This window comes from Centroberyx affinis, unplaced genomic scaffold (genome assembly GCF_046629955.1).
Source record: "Centroberyx affinis isolate AG114_WGS23_722 - 3 ecotype Tasmania unplaced genomic scaffold, CSIRO-AGI_Caff_v1 ptg007004l_1, whole genome shotgun sequence".
Classification (NCBI taxonomy): domain Eukaryota; kingdom Metazoa; phylum Chordata; class Actinopteri; order Beryciformes; family Berycidae; genus Centroberyx; species Centroberyx affinis.
Genome location: NW_027283546.1, coordinates 24,655 through 39,525, shown reverse-complemented (window position 1 = coordinate 39,525; position 14,871 = coordinate 24,655). Strand labels below are relative to the sequence as shown.

General features: G+C 45.9%; 1 protein-coding gene across 1 annotated transcript; it reads right to left on the bottom strand.

Moving 5' to 3' along the window:
* Nucleotides 1-755: 755 nt before the first annotated feature.
* abt1 (activator of basal transcription 1) lies at nt 756-13,281 on the bottom strand. Its single transcript, XM_071513330.1, has 5 exons — nt 13,171-13,281; nt 9,882-10,274; nt 7,128-7,303; nt 3,030-3,215; nt 756-1,500 (listed from the first exon to the last, which is right to left on the bottom strand). The coding sequence occupies exons 2-5, from the start codon at nt 10,258-10,260 to the stop codon at nt 1,315-1,317; spliced, it is 927 nt and encodes a 308-aa protein (XP_071369431.1). The 5' UTR covers nt 10,261-10,274; nt 13,171-13,281; the 3' UTR covers nt 756-1,314.
* Nucleotides 13,282-14,871: the final 1,590 nt, after the last annotated feature.

The window sequence follows — 14,871 nt, the reverse complement described above, 5'->3', positions numbered from 1 at the left end:
GACGTGATCATGTTAATGTGACACGTTAACATGTTAATGTGACGTGATCATGTTAATGTGACGTGATCATGTTAATGTGACACGTTAACATGTTAATGTGACGTGATCATGTTAATGTGACGTGATCATGTTAATGTGACACGTTAACATGTTAATGTGACGTGATCATGTTAATGTGACGTGATCATGTTAATGTGACACGTTAACATGTTAATGTGACATGTTAACAAGTGGGGGGATCGGACAATGTTTTTACTGCTTCTTCTCTGATCTTTTGTTTTGTGTTTCCCCATGTGGGATAATAAAGTTTATTAATAAAGTACATGATGCACTACCTGCTGATGTCATGATGATATGTTGCACTACTTGGTGATGTCATGATGCCATGTTACATTACCTGGTGATGTCATCGGTGATGTCATGATGACATGTTTTATTACGTAGCAATAACACGTAATATTTGGTGCCAATTCCACGTTAACATCATTAGCTGGTAATGTCATGTTATCACTGTAAGTCAAATTAACTTAATTTGACTTACAGAATTATTTCATGTTAGTATGTCGTTATATAAACTTTCAGTGACATGTTAACATATGAACAGCATTACATCACATGTATGTATTCACATGTATGTGAAGTGATTTTCTACCTGTGACCAGATTACATTCATGTTTCATGTCAGTTTCATGTTATTTCTACCAGATGATTCACAGAACTGAAACACAGATTAAAAAATGACTTTCTGACTGAGTCTGTATCTTTATTTTAGCAAAGGAACAAAGTTTCACAATGAAGAGAAAACAAGGCTTCAGCTGCCGAATGTTAATGTTGCTAATGAGGACATTAAGCTAATTAAAGTTCATTAATTTGACTATCATAGCACATCATGTTGAACAGCACTAACATGATCTTATTACACCACAAGTTCCATTCTGCTGAACTGAATGTGAACGGATCAGCGAGCGTTTTGCCTCTTCACTGCCACCAGAGGAACGTAAGTGTACACAGTAATGGAAACAGAGAAAATAGTCCCATAAAACATGCTAATTAGCCCCCCCCCACCCTGAAAACAGGTCAGTCTGTATGGTGTATAGTTCTGTTTCATGGTTCATTACAGTGTGTGTGTCAGTCAGCCTGACCAGCAGTTTCCATGGAAACATCGTAACACGGACAATAACAACAATGACTGACACCTCTGGTCCTTCGGCAGGCTGTCTGACAGCCAATCAGCTGCCAGGCCATCTGCTGACAGCCAATCAGCTGCCAGGCCTTCTGCTGACAGCCAATCAGCTGCTGGTCCCACTCTGCCGGTCAGTCTGATTGGTTGGAGTTGAAGATCTTGGCCAGCAGGGAGACATTTGATTGGCTCTTCTGCTGCAGGAGGCGGGCCTTGTCCAGGTGCTTCTGGGAAATTGAGTTTTTCTCTTTCTTTAACTTCTTCATCTGGATCTCCTCCTCTGTTCGACGCTGAGTGAAGTCCCACGACTTCTCCTCCACCTAGGAGACAAGGAGAGGAGAGGAGGAGATGAGAGGAGAGGAGAGAAGAGAAGAGGAGAGGAGGGGAGGAGGAGAGGAGAGGAGAGGAGAGGAGAGGAGGGGAGGAGGAGAGGAGAGGAGAGGAGAGGAGAGGAAAGGAGAGGAGGGGAGGAGGAGAGGAGAGGAGAGGAAAGGAGAGGAGGAGGAGAGGAGAGGAGGATTTTATAACATGGATGCATACTTGAACCGTATTGATCTCTCTATAAACTGCAGTGAAACTGTAGTGAAAATAGGATTTTAATGAGTGATGCCTGTCTGCAGCACCAGTAGATCTCTGCCTCAGTTCAGTAGATCTCTGCCTCAGTAGATCTCTGCCTCAGTTCAGTAGATCTCTATCTCAGTTCAGTAGATCTCTGCCTCAGTTCAGCAGATCTCTGCCTCAGTAGATCTCTGCCTCAGTTCAGTAGATCTCTGCCTCAGTTCAGTAGATCTCTGCCTCAGTTCAGCAGATCTCTGCCTCAGTAGATCTCTGCCTCAGTTCAGTAGATCTCTGCCTCAGTTCAGCAGATTTCTGCCTCAGTAGATCTCTATCTCAGTTCAGTAGATCTCTGCCTCAGTTCAGTAGATCTCTGCCTCAGTAGATCTTACACATGCAGACTGAGTATCACTATGAAACTCTAAAGTCTAACTGCAGCTCGTCTGCCTCGAATGTAAAGAAGGAAACAAAATTAAATGTTAATAATAAATGTGTCTGATGTCTGTGTTACAATCAAGTCAAATGATTAGGAATCAAACTCCTGTGCACATTGAGACCCACTGGATCAACCAGGTCCTGGATCCACCAGGTCACTGATCTACCGGTTCTGTATCTACTGGGTCCTGGATCTACAGGGGACTGGATGTACTGGATCCTGGATCTACCAGCCCTGGATCTACCAGCCCTGGATCTACCAGCCCTGGATCTACTGGGTCCTGAATCTACCAGGTCCTGGATCTACAGGGGACTGGATCTACTGGGTCCTGCATCTGCAAGGGACCGGGATCTACAGGTCCTGGATCTACTAGGACCTGGATCTACCGGGTCCTGGATGTACAGAGGACTGGATCTACCGGTCCTGGATCTACTGGGTCTTGAATCTACCAAGTCCTGGATCTACTGGGTCCTGGATCTACAGGGGGCTGGATCTACTGAGGACTGGATCTACTGGGTACTGGATCTACAAAGGATTGGATCTACAGGGTCCTGGATCTACAGAAGACTGGATCTATTGGGTACTGGATCTACAGAGGACTGGATCTACCGGTCCTGAATCTACCAAGTCCTGGATCTACTGGGTCCTGGATCTACAGGGGGCTGGATCTACTGGGTCCTGGATCTACAGGGGGCTGGATCTACTAAGGACTGGATCTACTGGGTCCTGGATCTACAGAGGATTGGATCTACAGTGTCCTGGATCTACAGAGGACTGGATCGAGTGGCTCTGCAGGATTCTGATATTTGTCTCGTGTCTCTCTGGTCTGGACAGCTGAGGTCTGGTTTGGTCCTGTACCTGCTGCCCGTCTCTCTGCCTCCTCTTCCTCACTTTGTCCTGATGAAGACTTTTCTCCACGTTGTTCAGGTAGAAACTGGTTTCTCTCTTCGCCTGAGAAACTTCAGTCCTGAGTCTCTGCTGCAGAACGGTCTGTTCATACGCCAAGCGCTCGCTCAGGTGAGTCCACTGGAACCTGTGCAGATACTGCAGACAGACAGGCAGACAGACAGGTAAACAGACAGGTAGACAGACAGGGAGACAGACAGACAGGTAGACAGACAGGTAGACAGACAGGCAGGTAGACAGACAGGTAGACAGAAAGGGAGACAGACAGACAGGTAGACAGACAGGTAGACAGACAGGCAGGCAGACACACAGGTAAACAGACAGGGAGACAGAAAGGTAGACAGACAGACAGGTAGACAGACAGGCAGGTAGACAGACAGGTAGACAGACAGGGAGACAGACCGACAGACAGAGAGACACACAGGTAGACAGACAGGGAGACAGACAGGTAGACAGACAGGGAGACAGACAGGTAGACAGACAGGGAGACAGACCGACAGACAGAGAGACACACAGGTAGACAGACAGGGAGACAGACAGGTAGACAGACAGGCAGACAGACAGGTAGACAGACAGGTAGACAGACAGAGACAGACAGGTAGACAGACAGGCAGACAGACAGGTAGACAGACAGGCAGACAGACAGGTAGACAGACAGGTAGACAGACAGAGACAGACAGGTAGACAGACAGGTAGACAGACAGGCAGACAGACAGGTAGACAGACAGACAGGTAGACAGACAGGCAGACAGACAGGTAGACAGACAGGTAGACAGACAGAGACAGACAGGTAGACAGACAGGTAGACAGACAGGCAGACAGACAGGTAGAGAGACAGACAGGTAGACAGACAGGCAGGTAGACAGACAGACAGACAGGTAGACAGACAGACAGACAGGTAGAGAGACAGACAGGTAGACAGACAGGTAGACAGACAGGCAGACAGACAGGTAGACAGACAGACACGTAGACAGACAGGCAGGTAGACAGACAGGTAGACAGACAGAGACAGACAGGTAGACAGACAGGTAGACAGGTAGAGAGACAGACAGGTAGACAGACAGACAGACAGACAGAGAAACTTTAATCCTCAGTCTCTGTTCATAAACCAAATAAAGGCTTTGAGATGTGATGAGGTCAGATGGTGAGGAGATTTATATCACTGTTATTACCATTTATCACTGTTATTACCATTTATCACTGTTATTACCATTTATCACTGTTATTACCATTTATTACTGTTAATGCAGAGTGTGTATTTAAGGAATCTGCTCCTGGTGGAGGAAGAAGAGGAGGAAGAGGAGGATTCTACTTCATTGAACGACTGATGGATGTTCTTTCATCTGTATTTAGAATATTTAAAGTCCCAGATGTTCTAGACTCAAACCAGGCTGCTGCAGGTTCTCTGAGGAACCTTTACCCTGCTGCAGGTTCTCTGAGGAACCTTTACCCTGCTGCAGGTTCTGAGGAACCTTTACACTGCTGCAGGTTCTCTGAGGAACCTTTACCCTGCTGCAGGTTCTGAGGAACCTTTACCCTGCTGCAGGTTCTCTGAGGAACCTTTACCCTGCTGCAGGTTCTCTGAGGAACCTTTACCCTGCTGCAGGTTCTGAGGAACCTTTACACTGCTGCAGGTTCTCTGAGGAACCTTTACCCTGCTGCAGGTTCTCTGAGGAACCTTTAACCTGTTGCAGGTTCTGAGGAACCTTTACACTGCTGCAGGTTCTCTGAGGAACCTTTACCCTGCTGCAGGTTCTGAGGAACCTTTACACTGCTGCAGGTTCTCTGAGGAACCTTTACCCTGCTGCAGGTTCTGAGGAACCTTTAACCTGCTGCAGGTTCTCTGAGGAACCTTTAACCTGTTGCAGGTTCTCTGAGGAATGTTTACCCTGCTGCAGGTTCTGATGAACCTTTACCCTGCTGCAGGTTCTCTGAGGAACCTTTACCCTGCTGCAGGTTCTGAGGAACCTTTAACCTGCTGCAGGTTCTCTGAGGAACCTTTACCCTGCTGCAGGTTCTCTGAGGAACCTTTACCCTGCTGCAGGTTCTGAGGAACCTTTACATTGCTGCAGGTTCTGTGAGGAACCTTTAACCTGCTGCAGGTTCCTGAGGACAGACAGAGAGACAGGCAGACAGACAGACAGACAGACAGACAGACAGGTAGAGAGACAGACAGACAGACAGGCAGACAGGTAGAGAGCCAGACAGACAGACAGGCAGACAGGCAGACAGACAGGCAGACAGACAGACAGACAGACAGACAGACAGGTAGAGAGACAGACAGACAGACAGGCAGACAGGTAGACAGACAGACAGACAGACAGACAGGTAGAGAGACAGACAGGTAGACAGACAGACAGACAGGTAGAGAGACAGACAGGTAGACAGACAGACAGACAGACAGAGAAACTTTAATCCTCAGTCTCTGTTCATAAACCAAACAAAGGCTTTGAGATGTGATGAGGTCAGATGGTGAGGAGATTTATATCACTGTTATTACCATTTATCACTGTTATTACCATCTATCACTGTTATTACCATTTATCACTGTTATTACCATTTATCACTGTTATTACCATTTATCACTGTTATTACCATTTATTACTGTTATTACCATTTATTACTGTTAATGCAGAGTGTGTATTTAAGGAATCTGCTCCTGGTGGAGGAAGAAGAGGAGGAAGAGGAGGATTCTACTTCATTGAACGACTGATGGATGTTCTTTCATCTGTATTTAGAATATTTAAAGTCCCAGATGTTCTAGACTCAAACCAGGCTGCTGCAGGTTCTCTGAGGAACCTTTACCCTGCTGCAGGTTCTGAGGAACCTTTACCCTGCTGCAGGTTCTCTGAGGAACCTTTACCCTGCTGCAGGTTCTGAGGAACCTTTACCCTGCTGCAGGTTCTCTGAGGAACCTTTACCCTGCTGCAGGTTCTGAGGAACCTTTAACCTGCTGCAGGTTCTCTGAGGAACCTTTACCCTGCTGCAGGTTCTCTGAGGAACCTTTACCCTGCTGCAGGTTCTGAGGAACCTTTACACTGCTGCAGGTTCTCTGAGGAACCTTTACCCTGCTGCAGGTTCTGAGGAACCTTTAACCTGCTGCAGGTTCTCTGAGGAACCTTTAACCTGTTGCAGGTTCTCTGAGGAATGTTTACCCTGCTGCAGGTTCTGATGAACCTTTACCCTGCTGCAGGTTCTCTGAGGAACCTTTACCCTGCTGCAGGTTCTGAGGAACCTTTACACTGCTGCAGGTTCTCTGAGGAACCTTTAACCTGCTGCAGGTTCTCTGAGGAACCTTTACCCTGCTGCAGGTTCTGAGGAACCTTTACACTGCTGCAGGTTCTCTGAGGAACCTTTAACCTGCTGCAGGTTCCTGAGGAACCTTTACCCTGCTGCAGGTTCTGAGGAACCTTTACACTGCTGCAGGTTCTCTGAGGAACCTTTAACCTGCTGCAGGTTCCTGAGGACAGACAGAGAGACAGGCAGACAGACAGACAGACAGACAGACAGACAGACAGGTAGACAGACAGACAGGCAGACAGGTAGAGAGACAGACAGACAGACAGGCAGACAGGCAGACAGACAGGCAGACAGACAGACAGACAGACAGGTAGAGAGACAGACAGACAGACAGGCAGACAGGTAGACAGACAGACAGACAGACAGACAGGTAGAGAGACAGACAGACAGACAGACAGACAGACAGGTAGACAGACAGACAGGTAGACAGACAGACAGACAGACAGACAGGTAGAGAGACAGACAGACAGGTAGACAGACAGACAGACAGACAGACAGACAGACAGGCAGGCAGACAGGTAGACAGACAGACAGACAGACAGACAGACAGACAGGTAGACAGACAGACAGACAGACAGGTAGACAGACAGACAGACAGACAGACAGACAGACAGGTAGACAGACAGACAGACAGGTAGACAGACAGACAGACAGACAGACAGACAGACAGACAGGTAGACAGACAGACAGACAGGTAGAGAGACAGACAGACAGACAGACAGACAGACAGGTAGAGAGACAGACAGGTACCTTGATGCACCACAGGTCAGAGGAGAAGCGTTGGCGCTTCCTGGTTCCCATCGGTGTGTTGTGCAGAGAAGCAGCAACTCGCTTTGCGACTCTTTTGTCTCTGAACTCGACCCAACCTTCTGTGAAGTCACACCTCCTCAAACCAGAACGCTTCTTTCTCCTCCTCACTATCTGATCTGAGAGGAGGAGGAGAGGAGAGGAGAAGAGAGAAGGAGAGGAGAGAAGGAGAGGAGGAGGAGAGGAGGAGGAGAGGAGAGGAGAGAAGGAGAGGAGTAGAGGAGAGGAGGAGGAGAGGAGAGGAGAGAAGGAGAGGAGTAGAGGAGAGGAGGAGGAGAGGAGAGGAGAGAAGGAGAGCAGTAGAGGAGAGAGGAGGAGAGGAGAGGAGAGGAGAAGAAGAGAGGAGAGGAGAGGAGAGGAGAGGAGAAGAGGAGAAGAGAGGAGGAGAGGACAGAAGGAGAGGAAAGAAGAGGAGGAGAGGAGATTTGTATCAGAAACTGATCTCTGGGTTTTCATTTGAAACTCTCCTGTCTGTTTACAGTAAATTCTGTTTCATAATATATTTTATATTGAATATTTTTATAGTTTTTAGGAAATATTTATTACACTTTGAGCCTCGTGTGTCGTCCTGAAGGACAATAAAGTTCAGCTTGAACCCTGAAACCTGAACCTTGAAACCTGAACCTTGAACCCTGAACCTTGAACCCTGAACCTTGAACCCAGAACCTTGAAACCTGAACACTGAACCTTGAACCTTGAAACCTGAACCTTGAACCCTGAACACTGAACCTTGAAACCTGAACCTTGAACCCTGAAACCTTGAACCCTGAACCCTGAACACTGAACCTTGAACCTTGAAACCTGAACCTTGAACCCTGAACCTTGAACCCTGAACCTTGAAACCTGAAACCTGAACCTTGAACACTGGAACCTGAACCTTGAACCCTGAAACCTGAACCTTGAACACTGAACCATGAACACTGAACCCTGAAACCTTGAACTCTGAACCTTGAACCCTGAACCTTGAACCCTGAAACTTGAATCTTGAACCCTGAACACTGAACCTTGAACCTTGAACCCTGAACCTTGAAACCTGAACCTTGAACCCTGAACCTTGAACCCTGAAACTTGAATCTTGAACCCTGAACCCTGAACACTGAACCTTGAACACTGAACCTTGAACCCTGAACCCTGAACCTTGAACCCTGAACCCTGAAACTTGAATCTTGAACCCCGAACCTTAACCTTGAACACTGAACCTTGAACCCTGAAACCTGAACCTTGAACTCTGAAACCTGAACCTTGAACCCTGAAACCTTGAACCCTGAAACCTTGAACCCTGAAACCTTGAACCCTAACCTTGAACACTGAAACCTTGAATCTTGAAACCTGAACCTTGAAACTTGAACCCTGAACCCTGAAACCTGAACCTTGAGCTTGAACCCTGAACCTTGAACGCTGAACCTTGAACCCTGAACCTTGAACCCTGAAACCTGAACCTTGAACCCCGAACCTTGAACCCTGAAACCTTGAACCCTGAACCTTGAACACTGAAACCTTGAATCTTGAACCCTGAACCTTGAGCTTGAACCCTGAACCTTGAACGCTGAACCTTGAACCCTGAACCTTGAACACTGAACCTTGAACCCTGAAACCTGAACCTTGAACCCTGAACCTTGAGCTTGAACCCTGAAACCTTGAACCCTGAACCTTGAACCCTGAACCTTGAACCCTGAACCTTGAACGCTGAACCTTGAACCCTGAACCCTGAAACCTGAACCTTGAACCCCGAACCCTGAACCTTGAACCCCGAACCTTGAAACTTGAACCCTGAACCTTGAACCTTGAACCCTGAACCTTGAAACTTGAACCCCGAACCCTGAACCTTGAACCCCGAACCTTGAAACTTGAACCCTGAACCTTGAACTTTCAGACGGTCTGAAGTTTCTGAACGAGGATCCAGAAAAACTTTCTGCTGAGTCTGAATGTTTGTTACTGTAGGAAAATAATTATAATATGTGTGTGTGTGTGTTAGTGTGGGTGTGTGTGTTAGTGTGTGTGTGTGTGTTAGTGTGTGTGTGTGTGTGTTAGTGTGTGTGTTAGAGTGTGTGTGTGTGTGTTAGTGTGTGTGTGTTAGTGTGTGTGTTAGTGTGTGTGTGTTAGTGTGTGTGTTAGAGTGTGTGTGTGTTTGTGTGTGTTTTAGTGTGTGTGAGTGTGTTTGTGTTAGTGTGTGTGTGTTAGTGTGTGTGAGTGTTAGTGTGTGTGTTAGTGTGTGTGTGTGTGTGTGTTAGTGTGTGTGTGTGTTAGTGTGTGAGTGTGTTTGTGTGAGTGTGTTTGTGTTAGTGTGTGTGTGTTAGTGTGTGTGTTAGTGTGTGTGTTAGTGTATGTGTGTTAGTGTGTGTGTGTGTTAGTGTGTGTGTGTTAGTGTGTGTGTTTGTGTGTTAGTGTGTGTGTGTTAGTGTGTGTGTGTGTTAGTGTGTTAGTGTTAGTGTGTTAGTGTGTTAGTGTGTGTGTGTGTTAGTGTGTGTGTGTGTGTGTTAGTGTTAGTGTTAGTGTGTGTGTTAGTGTGTGTGTGTGTTAGTGTGTGTGTTAGTGTGTGTGTGTTAGTGTTAGTGTGTGTGTTAGTGTGTGTTAGTGTTAGTGTTAGTGTGTGTGTTAGTGTGTGTGTTAGTGTGTGTGTGTGTGTGTGTGTGTGTGTGTGTGTGTGTGTGTGTTAGTGTGTGTGTGTGTGTGTGTGTGTGTGTGTGTGTGTGTTACCCTCCGGCTGCAGGAAGATCCTCCCTATCTCTCCGTATGATGTCATCAGGTTCCTCAGGTGTTTGGGGCGGAGCCTCGGCGGGATGTGGCCCAGGTAGACGACCCCGGGGACACAGGAAGTCACACCGCTCTTCTTCTTCTCTCTCTGTTTGGCTGTCGTAGCGCTGGGAGCATCTTCATCATCATCATCATCATCATCATCATCTTCCTCCTCCTGCTCACCACCTTCCTCCTCCTGCTCACCACCTTCCTCCTCCTCTTCCTCACCACCTGCAGCTGAAGAGCCTCCTCCATCTTCTTCATCTTCCTCACTGTCTGCCACAGCTTCCTCCTCTTCCTCAGTCTTCCTCTCCTCCTCCTCCTCCTGTCTTCTCTCCATCTGTCTGGGCTTTACTGAGTAGAAACACAATAGAGACAGAGTAGATAATTTTTTTTCATAATTATTACTTTTATTTATTTATTCAGATTTTTACCTCAGGTGTCTAAAGGAGGAAAAGCGCTTTGATAAATCCAATCAGCTTGTTTCCTTTCAGTGACGAATCTGCAGATTTATACAAGAAGAAGAAGAGTTTCATAATGAAGCCCCGAAGAAGAGCAGATGTCATTTTAACGTTTATTTCACCACAAATTCGTTTTTCTGAAAACTGATGAAGGTCCTGGTAGAAGTAGATCAGTCAGATCCCAAGATGGCCGACATGTTCGGTTAAACGACGCTGTTTGTTGTTTCTGCGTGAGCGTCGGGGGGCGGAGCTTACGGGGCTGCGTGAGCGTCGGGGGCGGAGCTTACGGGACAGCGTGAGCGTCGGGGGGCGGAGCTTACGGGGCGGCGTGAACGTCGGGGGGGCGGAGCTTACGGGACGGCATGAACGTCGGGGGGCGGAGCTTACGGGGCGGCGTGAGCGTTGGGGGCGGAGCTTACGGGGCTGCCTGAGCGTCGGGGGCGGAGCTTACGGGGCGGCGCGAACCAGGGCTTAGAGCAGATTGCTCCTCATAGAGGAGGTGATGACAGGAGGTTCTGCCACAGAAAGCTCTTTTGGATCCAACCACTGGGTCTAAATGAGGATTTTGACATGAGTGTTTTGCTATGAATAAATTATAATAGCTTCTATATGTTCTATGTTATATGATGGCTGTAGCCTGATGTTTACATAGCATGTATCTCTATTGTTGTTTATTGTATTTGTATTTTGTTGTGTATATTGTAAATTATGTAAATTTGTTGTATTTAGTGTTTCTTGACTATCTCTATAGACACTGTGTCTTTAATTTGTAGTCCATTATAATTAGGACTACAATTCCCTTGATGTTTATTGTTCTGCATTAAGGCAAATCAAGAGATGTTTCCTCAGCCCTTTATATGCTGCTGCCTTCAGCTGCTTCCTGTTCCTGCCTTGAAGAAAGTCTCTGACCGAAAGTTTGAATATTAGAAAGATTCTTTTTTCATTCATGTTGACAACTTTAAAATGCTGCTTACATGTACATGTATGTCAATAAATCAGTATTAATATTCCAATAATTTATGAAAAATATAACTCTGTAAATGGGGACAGTTTGCATAATGAGTACGTTTACTTTGATACTCTAAGTACATTTTGCTGCCAATACTTATGTACTTTTACTGAAGTAAGATTTTGAATGCAGGACTTTTACTTTAATGGAGAATCTTTACATTGTTGTATTGATACTTTTACTGCAGTAAAACATCTCAGTACTTCTTCCACCACTGGTTATAGACTACACAGTGCCAACACACACACACACACACACACACACACACAACACACACACACACACACACACACACACACACACACACACACACACACACACACACCTACCTCCTGGTAATCTGCGACACACAGACAATATAACTTAACGTTACTTTGCCATTTAAAACCTGGTGAACAGGAAAATTACGTAACGTTAGGCTAACGTTATTAACGTTAAATATTTTCCGAAGGTTGGCAGGTCTGCGGTAACTTAAGTTCACTCATTTTATTGAGTTATTTGCACTTTTACTTGAGTAAGAAGTTTGTGTTCTGCTACTTCCTCTGGGTGGGCTAACCTAACCCTAACCCTATGTGGGGAGAGTCATGTGATATATAACTAAGACCTAACCCTAACCCTAACCCTACTTCCTCTGGGTGGGCTAACCCTAACCCCTAACCCTACTTCCTCTGGGTGGGCTAACCCTAACCCTAACCCTACTTCCTCTGGGTGAGAAAAGGACAAAGTGAAACCTGAAGTCAAACTAGGAGCATCTTCCAAACTGTGTGAAGCTTTTAAAGGGAAATTCCCCCATTTTGAAAAGTGAATTTCAGCCTCAGTTCAGGATTCAGTTTAAACTTCTTGTTCCTGTCTGGTCTTCAGCTTCTGGTCTTCAGCTTCAGGTCTTCAGCTTCTGGTCTTCAGCTTCTGGTCTTCAGCTTCAGGTCTTCAGCTTCTGGTCTTCAGCTTCTGGTCTTCAGCTTCTGGTCTTCAGCTTCAGGTCTTCAGCTTCAGGTCTTCAGCTTCAGTCTGAGACACAAACTGAGTCCAACTTTTCCTTCTGAGAAACAAAAAGCTGAAAGCTGCAGAGCAGAAACAGACCGAGCTTCACTGAGTAGAGACACAAGAAACAGTAAAACAGACAGAATAGAAACAGTAAAACAGACAGAATAGAAACAGTAAAACAGACAGAATAGAAACAGAATAGAAACAGTAAACAGACAGAATAGAAACAGTAAACAGACAGAATAGAAACAGTAAACAGACAGAATAGAAACAGTAACAGACAGAATAGAAACAGAATAGAAACAGTAAACGGAATAGAAACAGAATAGAAACAGTAAACAGAATAGAAACACAATAGAAACAGTAAACAGAATAGAAACACAATAGAAACAGTAAACAGAATAGAAACACAATAGAAACAGTAAACAGAATAGAAACACAATAGAAACAGTAAACAGAATAGAAACAGAATAGAAACAGTAAACACAATAGAAACAGAATAGAAACAGAATAGAAACACAATAGAAACAGTAAACAGAATAGAAACAGAATAGAAAGCCTTTCACTGCATCTCTAATGATAAATGAAGCTGTTCGGTTTCTCTACTGTAAATATTTAATATTAAATTAAATATTTGATATTAAAACCTTCCTGCTTCTATAAAAATTCTACATTAATCGTCTGATGCTGTGACTCGCGCACGGACCGTTCCTCCTCTCGCGGGATTTGGTTTATTTCACACGGACCGACAGCAACAGCTCGTCTGGAGACTTTTAATCTGAAACTTGGATCTCACCTTCAGTTCAGTCCGGATCGGTCCGAAGATCCTGATCCAAACATTTAGGATATTTCCACCAAACAGCTGCTAAACCTTAGCCACACGTGCGGAAACTGTCGCATTTGGATGACGTAGTTAGCTGCGCCAAGTCAACTTCCGTTTCTGCCTTCAAAATAAAGGTCTGGAACTTTACAAACTAAAGATCAAACTAAATACTGAGAGAAAACCTGAAGATGAAAACAGAGACGAGACTGAGAGAAACAGCAGGAAATAAAACAATAAAACATGAGCAGGAAATAAAATGAAACAATAAAACAGTAAAACCTTAAATTTCCATCAGTCTGAACTTCTCTGTGGGGTCAGAGGTCAGAGGTCACCTGACCTTACTCTAATATATTATCAGTGGCATGGCTCACTGATCAATAATCTATTACCCTCTCCTCTCCTCTCCTCCTCCTCTCCTCTCCTCTCTCTCCTCTCTCTCCTCCTCCTCTCTCTCCTCTCTCCTCTCTCTCCTCCTCCTCTCCTCTCTCCTCCCCCATGACAGACTCCTTGAAGAACCCTGACCTCCTGACCTGAGCTGGAGGAACATCAAAGGCAGCAGAGGAGGTTTTTCTTCAGACTGAGGAAACTCAAACCTCCAGTGAGAGACGATGATGGAAGGAAAGGAAAGGAAAGGAAAGGAAAGGAAAGGAAAGGAAAGGAAACAGGACAGACAAACCCGTCTATTTGTCACAAGCAAACTTTTTTCACCCTGCATGCACACCCGGCTTGCACACAGACACACACATGTGTCCTCCTCCTCCTCCTCCTCCTCCTCTTCCTCCTCTTCCTCTTCTTCCTCCTCCTCCTCCTCAGCAGGAGGCCAGGAGCCCGGGGACCAACTTCTCTTTCTGGTCAGGCGAAGATCTTCCATGTGAGCACAGGAGAACATGCAACTCCACACAGAAAGGCTCTTTTTTAAAATAATAATAATATATTATATAACCCACCTGGTCACTAGGATAGATAATATAAGGATAGAAAAGATAACCCACCTGGTCACTAGGATAGATAATATAAGGATAGAAAAGATAATCCACCTGGGCACTAGGATAGATAATATAAGGATAGATGAGATAACCCACCTGGTCACTAGGATAGATAATATAAGGATAGAAAAGATAATCCACCTGGGCACTAGGATAGATAATATAAGGATAGAAAAGATAATCCACCTGGTCACTAGGATAGATAATATAAGGATAGATAAGATAACCCACCTGGTCACTAGGATAGATAATATAAGGATAGGTGAGATAACCCACCTGGTCACTAGGATAGATAATATAAGGATAGATGAGATAACCCACCTGGGCACTAGGATAGATAATATAAGGATAGATGAGATAACCCAAGCGACCCAGGCGGGAATCGAACCCAGGACCTTCTTGCTGTGAGGTGACGGCGAGACCACTGAGCCACTGAGCCACCTGTAATGATCCAGTCCATCCTCTGCTCCTCAGAGTCCGGTCTGGGTCCGGTCTGGGTCCGGTCTGGGTCCGGTCTGGGTCCGGTCTGGGTCCGGTCTGGGTCAGACGCCCGGGACGAGGCCAGACTCTCACGAGGATCTGTGACCTGTCCACTCTTCAGGACCTCTACACTCCAGGTCCAGGTCCAGGTCCAGGTCCAGATCCAGATCCTTCCCACCCAGCCCAGCCCGCCCAGGCCGTCCCCTCT